This window comes from Pinus tabuliformis, chromosome X (assembly GCF_031772625.1).
Source record: "Pinus tabuliformis cultivar Carrire ecotype Pingquan chromosome X, CPIR1, whole genome shotgun sequence".
NCBI lineage: Eukaryota > Viridiplantae > Streptophyta > Pinopsida > Pinales > Pinaceae > Pinus > Pinus tabuliformis.
Window position 1 is genome coordinate 627,647,162 of NC_142308.1, and position 11,734 is coordinate 627,658,895.

The window sequence follows — 11,734 nt, forward strand, 5'->3', positions numbered from 1 at the left end:
GTGAGAAGTGAGAATTCGATGTGTGAAACTTGTGCTGGTCACCCACAATATAATTGTTTTGCAATTCTTCCTTGCATTCTATCCTATGGATGAAAATTCATAAAATGACTACGAAAATGAAGGGAAGGGACATATCTCTTACCTATAATAAGCGGCTCAGCAAATGGTGTCCTGGATTGTTCATGCTCCTTACCTAAATATCGAGGTAAAATGAGGTAAAAATTGTTCTCATAACTGAAAAGTTGTAAAATGGTAAAAGTAACTTAATTTTTTCCCTATTTATAGTTTTTAAATAATATTTTTACCAAATTAGGGCACATTTCTCTCATTTGAAAAAAAAAATCCTCAAAATCGGTAAAGTGTGTTTCCTTGTGCGGTGACAGGTTATATGTTCTTGGTGATGGTGATTTATCTTGACTGATTCAACGAGTTTTATTTTATAACTTTCTCAGACTCGTAAAAAATAAACGAAAAAGAGACCCTAGAGTCATCTTTAAGCTCTTTTCTGACTCTCGAAAAATGAAAACATTGTCAAGTACGTGTCATTTTAAATTCATTAAAGTAAATGAAATAATATGTACTCAGTATACGTTTAACTATTTTCCAGACTAAGTGTTGGTTTATAGGGGCCTAACCCAGGTTTGGAAGAGTTATGTAGCCAAACAAATCTCGCAGCTACCGGCCCTTTCGGCAACAGCCCGCGGGGCGTGGACTGAGGTCTCACCCGAGGTAGCAGGGGACATTGTTGGAACCAGGTTTCCACACCCTTGGGATGTCTTGATGTGGTCTAGAAGGTTCGCGCGCCATTCTATGGCCTCGTGCTACTCTGCTTCAGCTTAGATCCAGATCGAGGCAATTCCTTACTTATTATTAATGAGTTGTTATAGATCAGATCTACCTTTTATGGTCTTCAAGCAAACATTTAATAGAGATAACCAGTTCGCGCACCCAGAAAAGTTACAGATTTTCATAAACTTATAACACAAGCATAAGCACACAGATCAAATAGATATATCAACCATAAATTAACCAGATCCACAATATTTCAGATTTAACACAGTAATTCATAACCAACTTATATTTATTCAATTCTTCCGCCAATACATCCAGATCCACCCTGCACACTCAGTTGCAGGGGTCTTTGCACAAGACTGTGGACTCTACTAGGTCTTTGCGCACCCAACTGCAGAGCCTCTATCTACCTACCAACACCCTTGACTCAGACTTATAGACACTTCAAGACCTCTTTCTTCAAAAATCCATTACATTCCAAATCCAAAAGTACATACATAAAAACTGACTCCTAACACTAGAGCCTTGGTCTATTTATACATTTCCATGGTTCGCGGACCATGGGTGAGCTGAATCTCTTCCTATTATTTTACATTATTTCTGGGTGGACAACCTTTTGTCTTGACTCATTACACTTTGCGCTCCATGCACTTCGCGGAGTCCTTACCATACCTTTCCCAAAATTGTGGGCTTTGAGCCCTAAAACTATTACAAGCCCTCTACTACCCAATAGTCCCCCAACACAATCATCGTGAATCATCCCGAGTCACTCGGCTGGTGTGACAATCTTCGCGTGGAGGTCGGTCAACAATTTTTGTGCTTTGCTGGTACTTGTGGCAAACTCTTCTGCCATCTACTGTACTCATTCAACACGTTCCGCTGACACATCTCTCTGTCATAGCTACTTCCCCGGGTGCATATTCTTCCTGCATGTGTGCTACCTTTCGATCGATGGTAGTGGGAATCGTGAATGCCTCATCAAGCCATGGATGGAGACATTCTTTAGTCACTACTTCTTTCTGTCGAGCAGTATCAACTTGTATTTTCAGGGCCTGGGTCTCCTTCATCTTGGACAAGCGTTGTGTAACAACAATTGTCTGCGTGGTCCCTCTGACATTATCATAGGCTTGCTGGAGCTCTCTTGCCTCTATTTCCAGTCACTGTAGGGTAGGATCTTCCTGGAGTGAAGTGAGAATAATAAGCAATTGAGCCAACAAGTCAATGCATTCCTTCATGGAACGTATGATCTTTTCCCAGCCGGAGTTAATGATGCTTTTGCACTGCTCAATGACCTCTGGTGGCGTCGAAGGCTGTACCTATAGTTTCAGTTATACAATCTGCAAACTAAGATCTAACTGAATCCTCCCGACCTCCTCCTTTGCTTCCTATAACCCACTAGCCAACTTGTGGATTCGTATGCCAACAGGTAAATCGGTTACAATCTCCAGCTCAGGGGCATGCGAACATGATTCCCCTACAAGTTGATTCACTTGTTGACTCTATGTGATGGCTTCAACCCATTGGAGGCTCAATTGTTCTATATTAATTCTCTATTCACTGAGTACCTGTTCCGCGTGCCCTTCCTTGGCACGGAGCTCCATCGTGGCACTCTCTTGGAGCTGGTACAAGCTTTCACACGAGAGGGCAGCCAAATTGAGTCCTAGCCTCGTAAGCCTTCCTACCATAGATTTGTCCTCTACATTTTCTGTTATCAATGATCCTACTAGAATCGCGATAGTATGAGCCATTTGGGCCTTCAGCAGCTGCTCAGTGGATGACATACTCGTAACCCCATGAGTATCAGTGGTTCCCGTCTGCACTGCCCATGTCCCAAGTTCTTGTAGTTGCATGTAGAGCTCTCACAACACAATTTGTTGCTCTGACATGGCCTTGTCGATTGCGTCCCAGGTGACTTCACGAACTATGTCCCCTATGTCACCTAGGTCGCCCTCGGTCAAGGTGTTCAGCTCTCCGTCCCATTTAGATGCCTTGGCCTTCTTTCACAGCTTCATTCATTCTATTGGAAGTGGCCGTTTTAAGGGTGCACCCGTGGTGGTCGATGGTGTTTCTTCCAACCCCATCTCTGTGGCCATCTCTATGGGCACCTTTTAATGGCTCTCATCCTTTGCAGCCACTCCACCTGGTGCTTTGTCGGTCGAATTCTGCACCGCCTCCCAAGCCGCCCGAACCTTCGAGCATGCTATTCGTTCCACTTTTTCTATGTTGCATGCTTAACTTCAATCTTCCATTTTTGGATAGTTCCTCATTGTGCTCCACCACATCTGGTCAACGCCATTCTGGTGGCTAGGTATCAAGTACCGCATCAATAGCTTCATCAATGGCAAGGACAGGGAGTGTGTTCCACATCTGGTCTGGGTACTTGCGCGCCCAGATGTAGACAAAGTGCATGTTTGCTTTAAACTCGGCTATGTGCTTCACACTGTCATAGATTTCATTAAACAACTAGGGTTTTTGGGTGACCCAGTGTCGAACATATGTGTTCGTCAGTATCCAAAAACTCTTGATGCCCTGGATTCTTGCAGCATCCTTGGTCACCTAGAGCGACGCAAATTTGGTGGCTTCTGGCCAATCTTGGTCTAAGGAGGGAAACTGACTATCTTCAGGTAGTTAAGTGATAACCAGCTCAATGGACAATAGCAACCATGCATAGTGGAAGGTCTTTCCCTCCTCTTGGACATCCCTATAGTTGGTAAGGAATTCTTCACAAAGGAACTGCACCCAATTGAACTGTTCTCCAGCTGCGCATTCCTCAGCTAGTGTAATGACGATCACTAGAACCTCGGTGCCGCAGAATTTCCGCATAAATTTCCCTGCCAGTAATTGGGTAGCAATGCGGATTGCTTTGTCCGAGATACTATCAATAACGTACCCTTGTTTCCCTTTCTCCAGCTTATATTTCTTTTTTAGGGTTTCTATCATCGTCACATCGCCACTCTTATCGATAATTTCCTTGGGGTCTCTTCCTTCACAGGGAAGCAGTGAGATCCTATGAATGAGTTCTGTCGTGATGTGGATGGGTTTGCTAAGCCATAAGTATCCATCATGTACCAGACAGAGCAACTGTCTGATGACCAATATTGTAATAGGGGGCCATAGAAAGTGGGGAATGGATAGGAGACAGAGCAACCTAGCTTTCTCCACCTTTCACAACCATTCCTTTGGCCGAAGTGTCATAATCATCCCTTCTATGCTCTGCTCCATCAGTTCGCTAGTCGCCAAATGGGGAATTTTTTTTGTATCTGCAAGGTCCCAGTCTTCAAATTTCATCGTCGAAATATGGCCAGTCACCATGCTTTCAACCGGAACCCCTTTCGGAAGAGATGGGGTAATGAGGATATTGTCAACATCATCTAGATTAGTAGGGACCTTAGCCCTCCCTTTGCTTGCAGGAACATACTTGGGATGTTGCACTAGTTGGATAGTTTCCTCACAGGGGTCTATTTCTTCGACGTATGTCGCGGATCCTTCTTCCTCCTCATCACTTTCAATTGTAACAGTTTTTCTCTTTTCTTCCATTGTGAGCTTGCTAAAGCGCAGATTTCACAGCAAGCACCTTACTGGTTTTGGTATCTTGGGGTCCTTTTTGGTCCACGGCTTCCTGGGTGATTTAGGGAGTTTGGCTGCCTGTGATATGGGATTCTGTGGACTCTCCGTGGTAGGGTTTATTGACCTAAGGAATGACTCTTGGTATTCCTTTGACAGTGCCTAAAACCACGGGCTGTCCTTCAGTACTTTGTCATTCATCTTGCTCTTCTCAGCTTGAACCCAAGGTGTCTTATTCTTCGAATGATCAAACTTTGTGGTATGCCCCTTTGCTTGCTTGTTATATATGATTTCAAATTCAAAGTCAGTTATTCGCCCTCCTCGTGGTTCATTAATGCGATTTTGGCTGTTATCCTTACGCCTTAATTGCCTGGCGCCCACTCCTCCATGTCTTAAATGGGACATATTATCATGAATAGTACCTGCAACAGTCACCTTCCATCCCATCCCCATGGCAGTGCATGCCTTGGTATGTGGATGCATCCTATGCATTTAACCGTCCTTGCGTGCTGCGACCAACTTACGCAGCTTTCCTGTAGCATGTTTTATAGTCCCGCACCCTCTTCCAACTACGTGGAGCGCTGGGACTGGGCCTCCTATGGATAATCAAGTGGTCACACCTGTCATGTGAGCCTTTCGCTTCCCTAGTAGCCCGGGCTGCAAGCACCATTCGTGTTCCTTTGGGTCTGATAGCGTATCGCAGTCTATGTTCCCCTATGCACTAGGGTGTAGGCGCAACCATGATAGCAGGGTCGTGACTTGTCCTAATAGTGTAGGAGAGTCGGCCATGTCCGGTCCCTTCAATAGCTCTCGTGTGCAACCCATGTGGGTGACTTCTAATTTGATTTTATCAATTTCTTCATCCATCCTCGCACTTTTCTTTCGTAGTCTAGCCCCCGTTTCCGCTAACTTGTGAAGTCTCATTTTGCCACGCTGAACGGCTTCCCATAACTGCCAAATCCCATCACGCAGGTCTTCAGGTGCAACTTGAGCCATAGGGAAAATGGCCCGTCCAGTCGTGGATAGATTTCCTTTGGCATACCCTGCTTTGTGGACGGTCGTATTTGCCCAATGAACCCTTGCTATGTGAAAATTCTGTTGGTGTAATGGTCGCACAACATACGGTCATACCCTTCATTATAGATGGATGAACACCCTAGTCCAGCATGGCTGCCACGCACATCCTCCAATCCGTACATGGAACTGCCTTCTCCATCTCAACTTCTTATGTGCACACCACCTTGGTGTCTACAACGCTTCTTCCGATGCACCATGTTGTTTCTGAGCGATGATTAAGGTGTCAGGGTTGATGAACTGCCCCTCACTGGTTGTGCCGCTATCTATTGATCATTGCCTTACTTCAGTGGTTATGCACCACAATGATATAATCATCATATTACAGTTGAGTGTGATGACTTCCTGCAATCTATTCTGCCATCTTTCAATCTCCTCATCTACATTCGATGTGAACGAACTATCGCGCTCCCATGAGAATCTTATGTCTGCTGATGGATTCACTCGACCTTGATCTTGTGTTGTTATCTGGTAGATGCACTCTAGTTCATCATCACTTCCCTCATCGCGCACCGGTTTAGTGTAGCATTCTCCTTCAGTCGAGTCTAGCGGGACTATTACCTGTAGTGACTTCTTTTTGAACATCATTTTATGCCTTTTCAAGTTGATGACCCCTTTCATGTCCGTGGCCATCAATTCCTAGCAATGTAGGGTAGGGATTAGTGTCATCAACAATTTCTATTACCTCGAAGTCGGTCTACGTACTTATGCCTTCAATGTCCACTACCACCCCTTACAGTCAGCCCATTGGTAAGATCTTTTGCCGGTTGTCCATCCTTAGTTGAATAGGAGACCACTGCAGTGTGGGCCTACCCATGCATTCCCACATTTGCTTAGGTAACACATTCACATCCGACCCTAAATCTAGAATGACTTGGTCCATCTCGTACTCGCTGATTTGCACTATCATACACATCTCTCGTCCAGTGCACAGAGCATATCCTCCTAGTTTCTGGACTACGTGTGGCTCGCCTGACCCTACGCACTTAGTGATCAGTTCTTGTAGTCCTTTCATGACTTTACTATCGCACAATAGCTTCATACATGTCTCTAAAAAGGTAGTAAGCATAGAGGGATCCATCCCTAGCTCAATTGGGTCCCTCCTACCTGGAGTAGAGACTTCTGTGAAGCTCTTCTGAGCTTCCTTAGGCATCTTCTTCCCCTGTTCCACCTCAAAGTTAGGTTCCCTTGTAGGGGTATCGCGACCCTTTGCATCTTCTGCAAACTCTTTCCGCGCATCTCCTCCCATGGGTGCACCACTCCTCAGTACCATGTTTATGCTGGGGTATTATTCACGTGGTTTTGACCTCATCATTTGGACATTTTGAGTTGGAGTGGGCTATAATACTCCTCTTTCATGCATTCAGGCAATTAACGTCGGGCAATCTACCATTTCATGGTCAAACTTCTCACAGTATGGACAAGATATCCTCGTCGAGTTAGTGAAGTCACAAGCGTAGTGTCCTGGCCCTCTGTAGTTATAACAAATCAGTTGTTCGTGCCCCTCTCCCAGGCCCCATTCCTCTTCCTTGGTCGCATCCTTGAAATCCATCGCATGGCCCTATTGCTGGGTCAAAACCTCACACTTTAGTTTGCACTCGGTAGGCTGGGTTCCTTTCCATCATCAAGTCGTAACTCTGACACGTTCGATCATCGTGATCCACTAAGCTACGAAAGTTGCAATACAACTGTTGCGGGGTCTGGGTATACTTTTGCAGTAGATGGTAGTTTTTTGTTGCGTGCTTTCCACCCACTTGACAAATCGCACACCAGAGCGTGAGTGCTGCACTTGGCCCTACTTGTACCTCTAGTTTTAATGGCATCAGGCCCCCACCCACAAGATAGTTCGCGAAGATGGGGCAATAGTCCTTGTCATGTACCTCACTTTTGCCTTTAATTCGTCCTACCTCAGTACGCATCTTCGGTCGGGTCGTCCTTTCTTGCTTCAAGCTTTGCATTTCTAAGCTCAGGTTTTGTAGTTGCGCATGGATTTGCTGAACTCCCAACCCTGGATCCTGTATTGGAGTTTCGTGCAAACTCATTGCTATCTCTAATGCTTCAGCTTGGGTTGAGATCTTTTGCTGTGATAACGTCATCCTCAGATGTGGTGTCAATGATGCCACAAACCATGCGCAGTTCTGTGCATCCGTCAATTTCATGTTAGCCTTGCAGATTGTGCTTTTCAATCTCTGATCTAGATCCCATGGGGTTTCTCCAGGTAACATCGCGATCTCCTTGAACCCAATGACCGACTGTGTCTCTGATTTTGGCCGACCAAATTCTTTGTTTAATGTGTCCTGGATTGCCACTATTCCCACATTCAGATGATTGCTCATGTACTTTATATACCACGTCAACACACGGTCCTGTAGTGCACTAACTAGGGTAACCTTTTTGATGTTATCATCCATTATGCCTTGGGCTTCCCATACAGCCCTTACCACAAACTAGAACTGACCTGGTTCCTCATTTTTCTACACCCTTAAATACCAGCAACTTAACTACGCTCGCCATCCCAACCTTCGGTGGTGGCGGGGGTGGAGTCAGTGAAGATGGATTTGATGTCGGTGAAGTAGGTGATGGCGTAGATGGAGGTGGTATCAGTGGAAAGCGCTGCTTAATCAAACTTCTTGGAGAGAACCTAACGAGCTCCTCCTCGCTTTCCCATGAAATAGAAATCAGCGGACTGTTCCCTAATCCTTCGATTCCTCGATAGCCTCTTCCACTCCACATTATGACAGACATCAATAAATGCGCATAATCTATTTCTCACACAACAACATCTTAATCCAAGTATTCAATGATTTAATATACTTACCCTGTGGTCCTTGGAGGAAGTGCCTTTCTGCTCCACTGTAACGAATAAAATATATATAAATAATGTAAAATATTGTAAACAATAATAATCATAAATAATGATTAGTTAATTAGTAGTTAGGTTGAAAAGGAATGTCTAAATGAGACATGACTCTTCATGAAGAGACACTTGCCTGATATATACGCAAGCCTCTCATTCTCATTTGTAAATAATTATCATTCATTCTTATTCAGACATAATACTATATAATATTTGTATCCTCATGGATATCTTGATATTCCAAGACTTTTGGAGTAATTAATTTGTAGAAGCAACTTTGTTCGCTTCATTTGGTATCAGAGTAGTTCGGTCCTCTAGGTTGCTTAAACGGTGCACAGAGCTCGTTCTTCGATCTAGGTCCTTGGCTATCAAAATTTGTCAACCGTGTTGCCGTACAATTGAAGAATTTTGCTTAGAATTTGGGAGTTTCTCCTTTTCTCCATTTTTCTAGGCCTTTGGCCATTAAAATTAAAATTAAAAGAAAATTCACTAGTTGGAGGGTCTCCAATTCACTAGTTGACCTTTGGCCATAAAAAATAATAATAATAATAATAATAATAATAATAATAATAATAAGAACTAACCAAAAAATATATATAAGTAAATAAATTAGAAAAATGAAGAAGAGGAAAAAGTAAAAAAAAAAAAAAAGAACATAAAAAAATCAAATTATATGAAAAAAATAAATAAAATTAAAATCACCTGGTAGAAGCCCATGGTTTTAGAAACAACCCATGGTATTTTAAAATTAAAAGAAAAAACAAAAGGGATACAAAATCTCATACCAAGTGATAATTAAAACCTTTTTTGTGGAGAAGCTCGTGGTTTTAGAAACAACCCATGGTAATTGCCCATGGTATTTTAAAAGTAAAATAAAAAAACAAAAAGGATACAAAATCTCTTTACGTGAAAGGTAAGTTTTAGTTTTTACTTAAAAGGTTTGGCGAACATCATGACCTTGTCATATGAAAAGACGTGACCTTTATATTTATTAAGTGTGGTGACATCATAAAAATTTATAATATTTAAAAAAATAATAATAATTAATATACAAAGTCCAAATTCCATTCAAGTCAAAAGAGGTGAGATATATAGTATATATATTAATTTAATATAAATTTTATATATACTTAAAAGGATTATTAAATCAATAACAAAAAAAAGAAAAGTGAGAAAGATAAAAACAAGTGGAAAAAAATGGAGTTTCTAAGTAATGAACAAAAACAATTCCAAAGAGAGGTAAAAAAAGAAATCACAATACTTAAGCGAAAATATGTTGAATTTGTGGATATGCATCACAAAGAAATAATGGAAAAGGATGAAGAAAATTCTCGTCTCAAGGACCACGTCGAAAGATTACTTGCGCAGGTGAAGAAGACTAAGGTCACAAAGAAAGAGCTCAAGAAGCGCTTATCAGAACAACAAGAGGAAACTTTGAGTTTAAAGAACCTTAATAAAAATTTATTAGAACAAATCAAAGATCTAAAAGATGAAAATCTTAAAATTCAAAACACTGAAAATAAGGTTGATAAATCAGAAATCAAAGAACTTTTACGACTGAAAAACCATAATCAGAGTCTACTCACTAAAATTAAGAAGCTTAAGGATGATAAGAAAGCATTAAAAGATAAGTTGGAACAATTCACTCAAAAAGAAGCATCGAAATCTCTAGTCGTAACAGTCCAAGTTGAAAATAAGGGAACAAATACCGATCCAGTGAATATGACAACTCAAGAAGACAAGTCAGTTGAAGAAATGACACACTTAGATGTTGCAGTTCAGAAAATGGACATCCCAAGTGAATGTTCCATAACCAATTCAACAACATCTTCGCCAGAAGAAAATCTAAAAACTCCATATCGACATCCGAATCATGAGATTAGACCAATCAACCATGCTAAGTATCAGTACCATTCAGACCAGAAACAGCAAAATGATATTCCAGATAATAGTGATGTAATCTCACTCCAGTCTTATGCTAACAAGTTGTTACACAATTCCAGTGATCGGAATACTCCACAGAAGATTAATTTGGGATGGTTTGATCCCTTCTCAGTGTGACAATGTTGTTTGTCACTAAGAAGATCATATCAACTTGTATCGACGAGGATGACTATCCCGAGAGAGAAAGACATTGAAAGATGAAAAAGAGATTAAGCCTTTTTCATCGACAAGCTTTGAGGACAAAGATTTTTGAGGAAGGAGGCAATGTAATGAACAATATATATAAATAATGTAAACAATAATAATCATAAATAACGATTAGTTAATTAGTAGTTAGGTTGAAGAGGCATGTCTAAATGAAACATGACTCTTCATGAAGAGACACTTGCCTGATATATAAGCAAGCCTCTCGTTCTCATTTGTAAATCATTATCATTCATTCTTATTCAGACATAATAATATATAATATTTGTATCCTCATGGATATCTTGATATTCCAAGACTTGTGGAGTAATTAATTTGTAGAAGGAACTTTTTTCACTTCATTCACTATAACTCACAGTTGTGTCTATCGCGAACTCAGTAATAAAATGTCCTATTACCCAATCCAACCAGTGATCTACGGTGTTATCACAAAATCAGTACTAAGGGCTACAACCAAGCAAGATTTTATGTAACTCTTTCAACCAGACTTTAGACTAAGGATTAGCCTCCTTAGTCAGAGAGGGCTCTCTCACAGACTTTTGATAAGAATCAATCACAACAACAGATGGCTAACTCTTCACACTTTTATGAAAATAAAGCTGGTTCGAAACACAAAACAACACTTCTTCCATTGGGCTCATGGAGTCATTCACTTCTGCAGTAAACTATTGATCACTTAATCATAGAAGCCAAGGCATATAACGTTTAACACTCAAAACATTTCTCCAAAAAACTCAACTCATAAATAGGCACAGGAAGTCTGGGCACTAGGTGAATTCAGAGTGATTGCATATTTAGTGAGCTGTAAAATACATAAAAGATAATGACAAAACCACACATGTTCTGAGCCATAAACATATAATGAATCTTGGGAAGAAAAAGTAACTCTTGTATTACTGTCAAAGTCTTCTTACACAAGCTGATAAAAACTCTGTTTTTTTTATAAAATCTCCAACCCCTATTACATCCTAATTTGATCCCTTTATAGGAATACCTTCTTCCCTCTCTAGAGCGAGCTCGAAGGCCCTATTAACTACTCCTACATGCTATTTAACTAATTCATTAATTACAAACATGCTGAGCTGTAATAACACAAAATCCTAATCAAACTAAAACACTAATTTCATTCTCCTCGTATGCTTGATTCTTCTTGGATCTTTGACAGCTGTCCTCCTTCCATTAGGCTGAGATGACTGAGCTAAAGATGCAAGGAACGCTGACTTAGGATACCTGTTAGCGCTGATGGATCATTTATCATCAAGATCAAAACACCTATTTTTAAGGTCCTTGTATCCTACC

General features: G+C 41.2%; 1 protein-coding gene across 1 annotated transcript in view; it reads right to left on the bottom strand.

The window, feature by feature from the left end:
* The window catches only part of LOC149141569 (protein DETOXIFICATION 41-like), a 47,701-nt gene extending 45,059 nt beyond the window's left edge, over window positions 1-2,642 (bottom strand). The window contains exon 1 of the mRNA XM_089451265.1: window positions 2,358-2,642. Coding sequence (XP_089307391.1) covers window positions 2,358-2,642 — 285 coding nt within the window. The remainder of the gene's footprint in view (window positions 1-2,357) is intronic.
* Window positions 2,643-11,734: the final 9,092 nt, after the last annotated feature.